The sequence below is a fragment of the Ochotona curzoniae genome, unplaced genomic scaffold (assembly GCF_017591425.1).
Source record: "Ochotona curzoniae isolate NIBS_2020 unplaced genomic scaffold, NIBS_Ocur_1.0 scaffold_3208, whole genome shotgun sequence".
In the NCBI taxonomy this organism is placed as follows: Eukaryota; Metazoa; Chordata; class Mammalia; order Lagomorpha; family Ochotonidae; genus Ochotona; species Ochotona curzoniae.
This window is the reverse complement of record NW_024467106.1, coordinates 46,341,138-46,357,368: the sequence shown is the minus strand read 5'-3', so window position 1 is coordinate 46,357,368 and position 16,231 is coordinate 46,341,138. Positions and strand designations below refer to the sequence as shown.

The following is a 16,231-nucleotide window of genomic DNA, read 5'->3' as shown; positions in this document are numbered from 1 at the left end:
TCAAGGTCACACTCTGGCAAAGTGGCTACAGTGCAATCTGGTTCCAGCATTTGCCCCCTTAACCATGAACGATATGTCTCATTAGCAAAAGATCATGAGAAGTAAAAGAGAGAGAGAGTGACCATGTGGGAGGGAAGTAATAACGGAGCAAATCTCCAGGGGGGTGGGGGCAGAGGTGAAATACCAAGGACCAATAGGGAAACAGAGGCAATATCAATCCCTCCTTGCTGGGAGAAATCGGGAAAAGAAGTGGAAAGAAAAAATGGTGGTGCGGTGGGTGGTTAAAAGCAAGGTTGAAAGAGATTTGTTCATTCTGTAGATAGAACTTTACCAGGAAAATTAGTAGCAAGAGCACTGTCTTTGAAGTCAGTCAAGATTGAGAATGTGCTTGGTGCAAACTACATAACCTCTCCAGCCTCAGCTTCTGTGAACAGTGACAATAATACATATGTCCCACAATTCTGGTGAGGAAAGAATAGACTAAGATGCACAAAATCTAACAAACTGTCATGTATTAGCTGCTTAATAGACGTCAGCTTTTACTGAACACCCTCTTTCTTAGGAAAGTAAAATAATCAGAAACAAAGCTTTACAATACTGTAAATACTTCAGAGAATCAAGGTCCTGCCAGTGTGGGATTTCAGTCAGGAAATAAGGAAATGGGAATTTCTGGTGAATATTGTGGGCCAAACTGATGCCTGAGATATCACCCTCCAACAAAACTATCACCAGTCTCAAAAAACAGTGGTTTCTGAGGGCCTAAGAGCAAACAGCAGGAGAGCTGGCAGGGCAGGGAAGAACTTGTTCAAAGCCCCTGTTCTGCAGGGTGAAGCCGACTGTGGGAGTTAACACACTTTCAGAAAGTGATTCACATACTGTCGATATACTGCTGCTCACAGCTGCACCATGGAACAAAGGGGTAAAGTTCCAGGAGAAGAATCAGACACTTTTCTACACTCTGCACTCAGGAAGGATTACTGATCCTGAGAAAGCTTGCAATAAATTATACCAACTTGGAGTTCGTTAGATTGATCATTTTGTCATGAGGTAGCAGGCGGGATTGATCCACATGGGACATTTTAGAGGACCAGGGGACAAAGCAATGCCAGAATGATGTCAAGTGGAGTTGATACATTCCCTCATTACAAGTTTGATCACGTTCATGATGAGAACTGCCCACAGCTCATGTAAAACTTCACGGTAATCCACATTAATCACACTTCAGTGTGTGCAGGCATATTCATGTAAATGTGCCTGTGTTTAAATATTTAATAACCTGTCCATTCCATTCTTTGAGCCCAGTCAGTCTTACTTTTTACACCTAACTAAAACTTTTAGAAGAAAATCAAATCATTAAAGGAGTAAGCTTCAGGAGTTCTATTTAATGTCATACACTTCAGATGCCTCAGTGGGAGGGACTAGTTGTGACAGGAGCTACCTAGAATCTGGTTCTTTAGGGAGTACAGACCACCCTGGAGCTATTTCAGACTCTTTGGAATTTGGGAATTCTGAAAAGGACTCCTTTCAGTTGGCTTACTTGCTCAGTGTTGGTTTCTCATCATTCACTGGGATGACCTCTATTGAAATCGTTTGGAGTCTCTTATGTTTCCCATCTGACAATTGGATGGTAAAGTCATCAGCAAGGCTCTCTGAGTCATCATGCACATATACCAAGCTCATTCCTGGAAGAAGGAAAAAAAAGGAAGAAAGCCAATCTTCCTTTCATTGAACCATCCCAACACATATTCTAGGTAACCCACTTTAATTTCCAAGACACTGGTATTGGTGCGTTTATTAATCAATGGTGTGTAATGAGATGAAATTTGTTTTGGGATGTAAAAGAATACCTGCTCAACCCATTACAAATTAATTACCCATTAATTTGGTAATAATATTTGATAGAGATCTTACTTAAAATTTGTGAGAAAAAAAAAGGTATATCATTTCAAAAACCATGCAGGAACAAAAGTATTGGTGTTGAAATTAAGCTGAGAAAATTAATGACTTGGGAAAAGTCATATGGTTAGATCCCTACCTCAAGCCATTCAACAAAATAAATCAAAATGAATCAAAACATAAATATAAAAACATCTAATTTGTTAAACCACTTGACAGTTATATGGAAACGCAAAACACCCAGATGAGATAAATCAGTTTTTAAAAAGAAGTGAGGTGGAAGCCCTACATTTACCACTCTCAAAATTTATTTCAAAATTACAGAAATATGAAGGAATGCATCCCAATATTTAGGAAAAGTATGCATCATGACATATCAGTTTTTTTAAAATAAAAGAACATTCATTTATTTAAAGGTAGAGTTATAGAAAGAGAAAAAAAGAGAGGAAGGAAGAGAAAATGGAAGAAAGAAAAGGAGAGAAGAAGGGAAGGAAGGAGGAAAAGAGAGAGGTCAATTTTCTACCCACTGGTTCACTCCTTAAATGACTACAATGGAAGCCAAGAAACTGGAACTCCTTAGAGTTTCCCAGATGAATTCATGGACCCAAGCACTTGGACCATATTCCCCTGCTTTCCCAGGCATATTAATGGGAGCTGACTCAGAAGTGGAGCAGATGGGACTTACACTAGCCAACATATGGGATGCTGTATCACAGACATTGCCTTAACTTAAATGATACTGATCCTAATATACAACGTTTAATATCAAGAAATGGAATTCTTTCTGCATGTTTAAAAATTGGAGACAGTTAAAAAAATTAAAAGTTTGCTTATACAATGAAGCACTGTAATTAACAAAACTGTATTTTCAGCATTTAAACAGTAAGAAGATGCTTATAATAATCCCTGGGAAAAGATTTTATAAAATACCAGCCATTTCAAAAGTTCTATGTGTGTGTGTGTATCATGAAATGGAGGGTGGGATAGTGACGTTTGTAATAATTCACTGACATTTAAAGAATACAATTAGCAGTAGGTTTTCGGTCTAGCAGTTATAAGACACCAGTGAGTCACCTGTGTCCCATGTAGGAATGCCTGGGTTTGATACCCAGCTCTGGCTCTTAACCCCAGCCTCCTGCTAACAAAGACCCCAGAAGGTACTGGTGATGATGCAAGTGATTGGGTTCCTTTTGCGATCAGTTCCTCTCTCTCAGCTACATCTTGGTCCAACCTCAGCTGTCACGGGGCTTTGCAATGGATGAGAGCATGGTTTCTTATGTGAACACATTTTTAAAAACAAATTGAGTGTAGTCTTAGATGAACCAAAACTTAAACAAAAGTAAAGATCCAATCTCTGAGAATGTCCCCAAAATATTTACTAAGAAGCTAAATTTATGGGGCTAGTCTTGTGGTGTAGCACGTAAAACTAGTGCCTGTGATGCGGGCATCCACTGTTGGCACTGATTCACATCTTGCTTGTTCTAGTTCCAATCCAGCTCTCTGCTGATGGCCTGGGAAACACGGCAGAAGATAGCACAAGTCCTTGGCCCCTGTCACCCATGTGGGAGACCCAGATGACACTCTTGTCTTCATTGTAGCCGTTTAGGGAGTGAACTAGCAGATGAAAGATCTCTCTCTCTCTCTCTCTGTAAGTCTACCTTTCAAATGAATCTTTGCAAAAAAAGGGGGGTGGGGAGAGAATGAGAATAGGTAAAATATTCTAGAACTGCACACTTCTTTCAAAATTTTTAAAGCATTTTTATTTTCCTTCAAAATGTATCTTATTTGAAAGGCAGAGGGAGGGAAGGAGGCATTCAGGGACAGAGAAAGAGGCATGGAGAGGAAGAGAGGCAGGCAGAACAGAGTGAGGGGAAGAGGGTAGCTGGAGAGAGAGGAAGAGAAGTGGGGATGGGCAGAGATGTGGAGAAAGAGAACAAGAGAACAAATGATAGAGAACTTTCATCTGCTGATTCACTCCCTCAAATGGCTGTGAGGTCCGGGACTGGGCCAAGAACTCCATCGGAGTCTCCTCTGTGTTTGGCGCAGGCACATCAGCAGAGAGTGGATCAGAAGCAGGGATTCAAACCAGTGTTCTGACATGGCATGCAGGTGTTGTCAAGAAGAGGTTTAGCCTGTGTGTCACAACATCAGGCTCGTAAGATACTTTCACTCTATGAAAAAGTAGGTTAAACCAATCTTTAAAAAGAGTGATTAAAAATAATTCAGGCTATCGTTCTAATATGCCATTTCTCTCAAAAGCAAAGTACTTCCTCAGAAAATAATGAGTTCTGTGTGTAGTTCTATATTTGCTTCAACTGGAAATTCTGGCAGATAAATTTCTGGAAATCAAGTCCTCTAATTTAGATAGTTTTAGAAAGAGATTTTAAAAATTATGACATTACAAGCATGATGTGGGAGTATCAGGAATCACAATACCACTTTTAATAGCACTATAAATGAGGGGAAAATGTGTTACTGCCTTTTCAATTACCTGCCATCTGTAGGTGAGGCCTTGTCCCTACCTAAATTCAAAGCCAGTGGACAACTCTGGAGGGATAATTCAAATGCAATGGTTAAATCAAGCTAATCAATTCATGCATGTATTACCTCACACAGTTATATTTTGGTCAGTGTGAGAACCCTAAAATTTACTCTCTGATATGGTATATGATGTGGTGGTTAATACACTACTTGGGATGTCAACATCTCATATCGGAGTACTTGGGTTCCAGTCCCAGTTCTCCCAATCCTTGCTTCCTACTAAAGTACATCTTAGGAGATGGCAGGCAATAGCCCAGTGCTTAGGTTCCTGTTACCCATGAGGGAGATCTGCACTGAGTTCTGGGTTCCTTGCTTTGGCTTCCTCCAGCTTTGGCTAGCTATTGTTGATATTTTGACAGTGAACCAGGATATAGAAGATCTCTTTCTTTGTTTCTCTTCCATGTACAGACTCTTGTATATACAAACATATATAGTAATATTTATACATCTTATTCTACACAATTTTCAAGTAAATACAGTGATCATGAAGCCAATGTCTTGAATTTATCCCTCCTAATTCAAATTTTGCATTCTTTCACTGACATCTCTCAGCCCCCCTGCCTACCAACTTGTTATTCACTATTCCACACCTGTCTTCTATGAATTCGAGTTTTTCCAATCCCACCCTCTTTTGAAACACACAGAGATAAATAGAGGCAGAACAATATTTCCCATTCATTGGTCCACTATATGTCCTTAACATCAGGGATGGGCCAGGCTGGAGCCAGGAGCCAGGAACTCGATCCAGATCCCCCATATGGATAATATAAACTCAACTACATAAACTACTGCCTGCTGCCTCCCAGGGTACGCTTAGCAAGAAGTTGAAATCAGGAATGGAAGTGGGACCTGAACCCAAGTGCTTCAAGACGTGACGTAGGTATCCTAATCAGTGCCTTTTCTGCTATGCCAAAAGCCCACCCTCCAAGTTATTAAATCAACCATAAAGAATGAATAAAGATGGAATAGGATTTACCAGTTCTTAGAAGCTCCAGGGAAAAGTTGTGAACAAGTTCATGCTTCTGGTGAGGGCTGGCTGGCTGCTTATTCAGAGGGAAATCTTTGCTGAACATCCCACTGATGAGGAGGCCGTGACGTGGCTTGTGTATGACACTGAGCAGTAAGGGGTCCTTAGGAATGTCTAGGTCAGCAGCATGGATGATGGAAGAGTCCAGCTCTTTTCCCTGACCTTCACACACCTGAATCAGAGCAAGTCAGAAAAGTCAGCTGTGACAGAAAGAGAACCTGTCTTCCTAATGGCAAAGCACTTCTAAAACTAATGTGAAGATGTACTATTTCAAATTATCCAAGAGATTTATAAATAGTGGGCCATGAAAAGAAGTCAGTGGCTTAACACATAGGTTATATAACTATAAAGTACTTTCTTTCCACAAATGAGATTTTAAAGATATGTGCTGTTGTTTGGCACTCAAAGGTCAATGAAAAAGACACCTGAAAGTGACAAAATTTCCAGTTAGGAAACCAAATCTGGAGCGTTCATCTTCAATAACCACTCCATTCACTGAACCTACCTGACCTCATCACTTCCACATTTTTAATTGCATTAGAAATGCACAAATCTGCTACACACACTGAGTATAGTAAGCATATTTTTATCCTGTTATTACAGAAAGGACTCCTCGTATCTTTTACGTTCAAAGAGAATGGAATATTTATTCCTCCATGTAGGGTTTAGTCATGTAGAACCTGACACTATGACACTTGTGTTTGTGTTTTCACACTCTCATTGGGAAGATAAAATCAAGAAATATGTTTTCCTACTTTCAAATACAGCAGGTTATACATAATAGAGTATATAAATCTTATGTGTAGTGTTTTTTTTTTTTAAGAAAAGGATTTATTTATTTTTATTGGTAAGGCAGATTCACAGAAACTAGGAGAGACAGAAAGATCTTCCACCCACTGGTCCACTCCCCAAGTGGCCACCTAGACCAGAATGAAGCCAATCTGAAGCCTGGAGCCAGGAGCTTCCTCTGGGTCTCCCACATGGGTACAGAGTCCCAAGGCATTGGCACATCCTCTACTGCTTTACCAGGCCACAAACATGGAGCTGGATGGAAGTGGAGCAGCCGAGATACTAACTGGTACTCATATGGAAACCCAGTGCATGCAAGGTGAGGACTTTAGCCACTAGACCACCATCCTGTGTGCTTTTAAAATAATCCACAATGTTATTGTTCTCTACATTGTGGGAAATACAGATATTCTCAACAATCAGTCAGGTGACAATGAATATCTGTGCACTGACAACTAAAATGTGAAGAAGAAAATTCCAGTGCTGGGCAAGAGGCATAAAAGAGTAGACAAGATCAGGACAAATTCATGGGGAGAGGACCCTCCAGCCCTGCTGGATACACATGGTACAGACTTGGGAAAACAATCTCTCTTTTTGGCCTTTCTAACTGATTTAGCAGGGAGCCCTCCTGCATATATCTTTTAAACACCATATATGAAGCCTGGGTTAGAATAGCACTAACTTGCTTTTATCTGATTTTTTTCTAAGACCTAACATGGCATCATAGTTGAACTCACAATGACATATTTATGAAATCAGGTTTAATAATCACTTGGCTTTTTCTTGAGAACTTGAACTTTAAAATGTTGCAATGTTCCTTATTTACGAAGTCTGATTATGAAGTCTTTCTCACCTCTACATCACTATATAGCAATTCTAATTCAGAATAAATTTATTCTCAAGATTACTGGGAAATTCTTTAAATTTTGTTTACAACTACTTAAAATTTAGAACTTTATTAAATTTAGGAAAATTTATTTCAGAGGTAGACACAAATAGTGACAGCTTTCCTCTACTGGTTCCCCACTCAAACACCCAAAATAGCCATGGCTGAGATGGATCAGACTGAAGCTGGGAGTTTGGAACTCAATCCAGATTTCCCATGAGCATGGCAGCAACCCAGTCACTTGAACATTGCTACTGCCTGCTATGGTCTGCTGGACACAGGAGGCAGAGATGGACATTGAACTAGACACTATGATACGGTATTGCCAGCACATTAATGAGTATCTTAATCATGAGGCTAAGGGCTACCTTAATTATTGGGAAATTTTATTAAACAAAAGGTGGGATTCTTTCATGCAACTTGAATTTTTTTTTCTAAGAATTATTTTAAGGCAGATATACAGAGAGGAGAGACAGAGAGCAAGATCTTCTTCCAATGATTCACTACCCAAGTGACTGCAACAACCAGTGCTGCGCCGATCCAAAGCCAGGAGCCAGGAACCTCTTCCGGGTCTCCCACGTGGGTGCAGGGTCCCAAAGGCTTTGGGCCATCCTTGGCTGCTTTCCCATGCCACAAGCAGAGAGGTGGATGGAAACTGGAGCTGCCAGGATTAGAACCATTGCCCATATGGGATCCTGGCACGTTCACGGAGAGGACTTTAGCCACTAGGCCATCTCTCCAGGCCCGCAACTTGAATTATTAATTGAGATTGTAATGATACAACATTTATGTCAATCTACAGAAAATACAAAAACTTTGTAGTACACAAATCTCAACTGGTTTCTAATAGCCTAAAATAAAAATCTTAAATCTTTTTGCAGGATAAATGGATAGAAGCCTAACCATCTTCAAAAGTCAGTCTCTGTTCATACAAAAACACAAAACATAGTTATTGAAAGAAATCACAAAAAGGTTAAAATGTATCCTACTGAGAGCACATAGGACTCCAGCAACTGTTACCCTCCAGCAGCTTCCACTGGGGAATACCTACATCCAAATTGTGATGACTTCAAGAGAAAAGCAAGAGACAACTTCCCAGTGGCCCAATTATTTCAGGATCCCCAACCCTAGGCAAATCCCAAACGATAGAGGTAGCTACAGAAAGAATCATAAATGAACTTTTATCTTTTTCTCATAATTACTGAATGGCTCTCCAGAGGAACCCATGTGCCAACAGAAGAGAAAAGGCAAGGGCTGGCTCATAAGTTTCATTCTTATTCTCACATTCCAGTAATATTCAGTAGATAATTAATTCAAGACTTAGGCATTTAGAATTTGATTTTTAGCAAAGGATAAAAAAGTAATGATTTTTTAATTGCTAATATTTGTTCTGGTCCATATCATTAAAAAGATAACTAATACACCAGTGCAAACAGTAAAATGCATGACATCTATTTTTTTTTCAAGTTTGAGATGCAAAGAGAGAGAGAGAGACATGAATCGGCTGAGAGAGTGAGAGATCATCTATGCACTGATTCACTCCCTAAAAGCCAGCAATGGTTGAGGTTGGGAGTCAGGAATTAATCAAGATCCCATGTAAGTGGCAGCAACACTACTACTTGATCCATCAATCCATCACCTGCTGCCTTCCAGGGTGCACGTTAGCGGAAACCTAGATTTGGAAGTAGAGCTGTGACTCGAATCCAGATGCTCCAATGTGAGATGTGGGCTTCCTCATTGGCAGCTTAACCACTTGTCCACATGCCCACCCCATGCATGAAGGGCCTCTCCTGTGCAGACCATCTTTTTACCCCCAAAAGAAGATTTGATAAGCATGTTTCAGATGAGGAAATAGAAGCATGGAGAGAAGTAACTTGTCCAATACCCTACATATTCATTAAAAACTACACCTAATTACCTCTGATTGCAAAGCCTGGGCTCATTCTACTGAATCAAATTCTGCTATCCATAAGTAGAACTAAATAAGAATTAAAGAATTTTAATAAGAGATAAATTTTTACAAAAAGATAAAAATTTATTTCAAACTGAATGTTTAAATTCAATTATATATTAAGCATTATTCAATGATTTGGCAAAAGTGACATAAAACATGATTATTAGGAGTGAAAAACTATTTTATAAAGCTGGATCTTCTCAAAATAGAAATACTGAGACTATAAGAAATAATCTAAATAATAAGAATTTTAAAAGAATTAAATTCTTTTTAAAAAGAATTCTATAAAAACATATACATATGTATGTATATATAAAGAGTAGTACATGTTATCTGATCCCTTATTTGTAAATAAAAAACACAGAGGAAAATCACAGCACACAAACATTGCTGCCATGTGCACAGATCCCTCATGTGGAATGAATTATATCACATACTGTCAGTGGGAAGTAGCAAGTGGTTGTTGGAGAGAGGGATTTTCCTAGTATTCTTTATATGATTATCAACATTAGAATTTACTTAGCTATTTGATTTCATTTTTTACTTTTGAAAAACAATAGACTATATCTCAGGAATATTATTAAGTGTCATTGAGCTATCTATCTATTTAAATAGAAATACCTATTTAATGACCAAATTATAGAAAAACATTTTAAACTACATAAAAACAATGTTCAAATTGTATTTTTTCAGCTCGTATCTCTTCTATAAAGTTACATTTTAAAAGACGCTTATAATCTGTGAATTAAGAGTTCTTGCACATTGTAGCATTGGTTAAGAGGGATGGTATGAAATAAGACTGCATAATCCAAATTCCCTATATATCAACTAACTTCCAGTATTTGTAATCTTTCCTAATTTGAAGTGGTAATAGTGATATTGCTTATTGCAAACATTAAATACATATGTATATACATATATGTGTACATATTATTATATATTGTATAGTCTTTGAACCTATAATCTAGTGAATATTCCATCCTCTAGATACACAACCTAGCATTTGCAACCATACAATTGCTATATGTTAGCAATTATTATTATCTTTACCGACATTATTATTCTTAGGTTAACAGTTTCCAAGTGGTTGCATTGCATTGCCTAGATTACTGCCTTTTTCACCCCTAACCAATGTAACATGAAAAGTGCATCTGGATCAATATAAATGGACAAGATAAAATAAAAATTAGAAAATAATGAGACACTAAGAACATTTTGATATGTTTCTTACAGTGATATTCTTGACCACAAAGTTGGGAGCTTCATCATTTGTGGGATTGATTGTAATGGAAAATGGTATCTCCAAGGAGCGTTGCTTTCCATCTGTCACGTACACCACAAACTGGTCGGCAGTGGGTTCTATCCTCAAATGTTTGGACTGCACATAGTTAATGTGGAAAGCCTTCAAGTGTTTCCACTGAAATGAAGCTAGAATAAGGGTGGAAATGCAAAATAGAAAAACATTACTTCCAAGGTACTGATTATCAATCCTCAACCAACCAATAGCACATATCCCAATAAATCAAGTACATGATGTTAGAAGTAGATCTACATGACCACTTTCAAAGGCTACATCCACACAAAAGCAGGTTCCCAAGGATCACAAGGAAGGATTGAAATTGCATGTAAAACACATGAGTGACAAATGATAACCACAATGTTTAAAGGGCTTCATGGCCACTATTAACATCCTTAAAATGAATGTCAACCCCTCCCTGTTAAATCATTATTCCTGCACAAGCAGTCCCTGTTATGTTTCCAGACAAAAGGAAGAAGCAATCATGACAAAGACAAGCCCATATAATGTGCACATTTTGCAGCTGGCTGCACTGAGTAGAGTCAATTGAATCATTGTCATGACTAAACGCAAAAGAAAAATTTCTCCAAGTTGTATGCAAAAACACAAGAGAAACTGGATAATTTTAATGTAATTAATCTTGAATCCAACTTCCCTCCTATATAAAATGGCTATGCCTCAAAGAGTCTTGGAGAACCTCTTACTTTTAAAGTGGTTTCCTTGAAGGATTTTGTTACTGTTTTCTGGTTTTGTTTCTGTTGTTTTGCTTTTGCTTGACATACTCAGCTGTAAATAACTGGAATCTATTTAGGTTTCAAATTTAACAAATCAGTATCATGAGTTCTCTTTCTGATACACTCAGTATATTTCCAAATCTTTCTCAGCAAATTTATATTAAAGATGTCAAAAATTTAGAGAATTAGAACTTTGGAGTTCCTATTACATTCTTTAAAAAAAACAGATTTATTTGTTTATTTGAAAGGTAGAGTTACAGAGACAGACAGAAAATTTACATCTGTTGGGTCATTCTCTAGATGGTCCCAATGGCTGGACCTAGGTCAGACTGAAGTCAGAAACCTGGAACATTATCAGGATCTCCTACAGTAGTAGAGAGGCCTAAAGATTTGGGCAATTGTCTGCTGCTTTTCCAGGCACATGAGCAAGGAGCTGGACTGAAAATGGAGTGGAAGCTGGCATAGTGGCATAATGGGCTAACCATCCATCTGCTAAGGTCGGCATCCCATGTAGATTGTTGGTTTGTGTACCAGCTGTCCCACTTCCTGATCTAGATCCCTGATTATGGCCTGGGAAGGCAGTGGAGGATGTCACAAGTCCTTGTACCCAGGAGGGAAACATGGAAGAAGGTCCTGGCTGTCAGCTACAGACCAGCACAGCTCTGGTCACTGTAGCCATTTGTGGAGTGATCTGGTAGATGAAAGATCTCTTTTTTCTATTTCTCCTTCTGTTTCCCTCTCTGTCTGTTTCTGTAACTCTGACTTTCAAAGTAAAGTAAGAAAAAAAATGAAAGAAAGAAAATCAAGCACCTAGGACTTGAACCCCATTCATATGGATGCTGGTGCCATAGTATTAGCTCCATCACCAGATCTATTCTATTATAATTTTCTGAATGTGTTGCAAAGACCTTTTAAAAATAGTATCCCTTCAATGTGTAGTATTTTCTTTTTTATAAGAGAACGCTGCATTATGTTTAATGTAAACTCACCTGCATTGCCAAGAATAAAAATTAAGAAGAAACATAGTAAAAGTTGAAAGTATCTGCTAGTCTAATGAAAATTTCTTGAATGAATTCAGTGCTGTGAACATTTTTTGAAGACCAAACCCAGTTACTACCAAGATCTGCTCAATTACACCTACAAAGACAGGTTATCATTGATCATAAAAACCTTGACTTACCTATGCTTATGCCCACATTGCTTTTTTCAAAACCCACAGAAGGGAGCGTGTTTTCAAGATAGCCAAATAGGGGTGAAGAAACCAAAACAAATTCTAAATCATCTTCTGCAGTATCCGGGTCAGTGGCAGACAAATGGTTAACGGTAAGGACTGCTGACAAGCCCTCATCTACAAAGAACGTGGCACCTGCATACAAACAATAACTCAGTTACAACTTAGCGTGAACTCTTCTCACCAGAATGGAGGGGCTGAGGGGGAGACGCCCCTATTCAGAGAGACTTCCTCTATTCAAATAGACTTCCACGGGAGATGTTCATTTCCTTTGGCAGAACTCTGTTTAGAGCAAAAATAATCAGGAGTACTGGGCGGGATTTCACTTGACTTGCAGAATTATATCTATTTTTTGGTACCAGCAAGCCAGACAATAATGGAAAGGCAGCCGAAATGTGAAGGGCTCCAACAGAGCTCTTCAGTCTCGAGGAACTCTCATTTCCCTGGTGTCTCTATCAGAGTGACAAATGAAAAGAAGAATTGCCAAACTGTTTTAATGATAAGCCACTAAATGTAGTTGATGTGCTCTTCAAGATTGGTTGTTCCCACTGTTTGTCAGAGCGTTAATTACCTGAGAGTGATTATGAATTGTGCATAAAGAACATTTTTTTTCATGCCTTGGTGCTTAATTATTCTGCTGGGATAATGCTTCCTTTCCAGAACATTGCTTGGCAAATAGTTTGCAAATTACAATAACATTCATACATATGCTTGTATTTTTTTCTGAGAGACAGAACATATACATAACGCCTATGAAGAGATGACTTTCTGAAAAGCAAATAAGGTTAGATATATATAAATGGTCTCTCTGGTAAACTCATTCTGTTCTAATGGAAATTATAACAGATAAATTTCTCTCTCTCTAGCAGGCAAATGATATTTTCCCCTGTGAAATAATTCAATTCTGTCCTTGTCCCAAAACACATACTCACTCACTCTCTTCTCTCTCTCCCTTACTCTAACACACACACACACACATAAACACATGCATGTTCTCTCACACATACACATATATATGTGTGTTTGCTATGCTGAAATATCAAATTTTAAATAACTACATTCTTGTACTTCATAATCTTTCGCAAATTTGGGTGGTTTATTTTTTATAAATTTGTGTTGAGGCAATTATTGTGGAGTAATTCATGGTGCTTTTCCATTTGACTCTAAGTATTATTTTACAGAACCACAGGTATGACATGAAGGAAGAGAACAACACTTTAACAGAAAAAAAAAAATAGTATCACCGATTGCAAGCAAGGGTGGCTGGTTGTCCACTGGATGCACTGTGACATTGAGATCATATACTGGAAAGGACTCATGAAGAGGAACAAATGGATTAGGTCCATTGTAGCAACAGCCATTCACAAAAGGGCCAGCATCTCCATCGGAAACCACCAATGTGATGGTATCAAAACAAGGCAGGAGGCCAATCTCTCCACCTGGAAGACACAACTATATGTAACACTTGACTTCTTTAAAACATAGAATCCCAAGATGAAATCTACTCCCAAATCTTCTACATGAAGCAACCAAGAAGGAATGTAAGCAGATAATATAAAACCTCATTCTATGTGGATAAAATGTAAAACCTACAGCATTGACCATAGTTAGGAAAATAATTCAAAACGCTTGTCCATCTGTTGCCTCTAGTGAAATCTCTGCCAGCCATCTAACACCATATGGAGGGCAAAGCAGTGCTAACAAGGGCCTGACAGTTCACAAATGAACAAGAAAGAGATGTGATGCTAAAGTGGTGATGTTTCATTCTTCCATCCTAATCGTCCAGTGTGTGGAGAGGCAGAAGGCATCTCCATCCCATTATCAATCATTGTCACTTCTTTTGCATTAACCACCATCAATGGGCCACCATCAAGCACATGGCGCATGAGAGACACAGGGACCCCGAAGAGGTCGAAGACAAAGGTGATCTACATTGATGCTATTTTTTCCAGTTTCTTATTATGTATTAGCCAAGAAGATGGTGTTTGGAAAGAAAGTGATATTTAACTTTCTTCTTTATTCTCTTTGCTGACCCTTTGAGATTCGAAATACCCCCAACTTAGAGAGAAAAAAGAAGAAAGGCAGCCTGCTCTCGAGTGCCCGACAGCCTGGAGTGGGGCTGCTGGCCCTCTAGAGGCCAGCAAACCTCTGCCAGTAAACTCTAGGTGATTCTCACTCATCCCCTTCAAAAGGTCAAGAGGAAGACAACAGGGTTTCAAAGAGATTAAAACATTAAAGCTCAGGCATGCTGTCTCTTTTCACCAAGCACTCTGGTCAAATCTGCAGAGTACTGTGTTTGGCTTGATATTCCATGTTTCAAAAAATGACAAGGAATAGTCTTACACGATGGCTCAGTGGCTAGATCCAGGCCTTGTATGCACCAGGATCTCATGTGGGCATTGGTTTGTATCCTGGCAGCTTCACTTTCCATTCAGCTCCCTGTTTGTGGCCTGGGAAAGCAGGGGGGGATGACCCAAAAACTTGGGATCCTGCATCCATGTCCCTGGATCCTGAATCCTGGCTTTGGATTAGCTCATCTCTGGCCATTGCAGACATTGGCATAGTGAACCAGTGGATGGAGGATCCTTCTTTCAATATCTCCTTCTCTGTGTAAAAATGCCTTTTTAATTAAAAAAAAAAGACAAGGAAACCCTAGAGATGATATTATTGAGCAGTGGCGTGATTAAAGGATGAGAATACAGGAAAAAACAAAGTTGAAGTTGACAAAGAAACAATCAGCCTGGTTGGGCTTTGCTGTAGCATCAGCTGGGAAATGCTGGGACTAGCAGCAAGTTCTGCGGAGCTAGACTACAGAACCACCTGCAGAGTGCAAGATCCAGGGTAGGGAATGGGAGATTGTGGACACCTCTTTGATTGGCTGCAGCTCCCACTGGTGAACACAAGAACTAGTTCTGGCGGCAAGCCTGGCTAGATAGGCAGTGACACCTGCTGGAATGAGTGAGAGCCGGAGGGTAGAGTTGGTTGAGTTAAGAACAATGATGTGTACAACAGCCGAATGGGATGTGAAATAGGGCAGGCTAGTCCACTGCACATGCTGGCAGGCACAAAATCAGGGCTGGGGGCTGCCCAGTGGGGGTTACTGGGGGTTGCTCTGACTGGACTGTAGCTCCTACTGGTATATGTGAGAGACAAGTGTGGTGGGCAGAGCTGGGCTGGGCTGTAGTGCCCGTTGGTTTGTATAACAGATGGGACTGGAAATACAGATCTGACCTAGCAATTGCAAGTATCAGTGCTTGTGTAGGCTGATGTGGGTGACAGAACGAGCCAGATCTCATACTGGCAGGGGCACACAAGACTCAGATCTGGGATCAGCTCAGACAAGATTTCTTTGAGGGTCCCCTGAACTGAACCACTGGACTCAGAACTCCAACCATGGGAAGAGTGGCATGACCTGTAATCTGACAATGGAATATAGTGTGATGGCTGATTCAGACTACAAAATGTTAATCACAGCACAATTCAAAAGGAAGTTTCTCAATGATTTCTTGTTAAACGTTGGAAGAAAAACAATGTATTTTTAAGAAAGCAATTATTAATGTACTTTTAAAAGTAAAATATTTTGTTGTTAAAGCTTATCATTTCACTTATGAGAGAGATGATCTGTTATGATTTATAGATCCGTAGGCTGTGATGGTCAAATAAATCTTTCTCAAAAGACTTATTAAAAGAGAGATCAGGATAAATAGAATTTGTGTATAAAGGCAGCTAGTATTGACTTTCCTTCTTTGCACTTTTTGAACGAGAAATACCTATGTATTTGGTGACGATATTTGCAAAAATGGGATAAAGGCTGCAATTTTATCTTTCAAAAAATATTTACTTATTTGAAAGTCAGAGAGACAGAGATCTTCATCT

At 39.1% G+C, this 16,231-nt stretch overlaps 1 protein-coding gene across 1 annotated transcript in view; it reads right to left on the bottom strand.

Moving 5' to 3' along the window:
- Positions 1-16,231, bottom strand: part of FREM1 (FRAS1 related extracellular matrix 1) — a 122,216-nt gene that overhangs the window by 55,914 nt on the left and 50,071 nt on the right. Inside the window, exons 16-20 of the mRNA XM_040962821.1 lie at positions 13,600-13,794; positions 12,305-12,490; positions 10,325-10,521; positions 5,414-5,636; positions 1,538-1,682 (exon numbers count right to left, since the gene is read on the bottom strand). Coding sequence (XP_040818755.1) covers positions 1,538-1,682; positions 5,414-5,636; positions 10,325-10,521; positions 12,305-12,490; positions 13,600-13,794 — 946 coding nt within the window. The remainder of the gene's footprint in view (positions 1-1,537; positions 1,683-5,413; positions 5,637-10,324; positions 10,522-12,304; positions 12,491-13,599; positions 13,795-16,231) is intronic.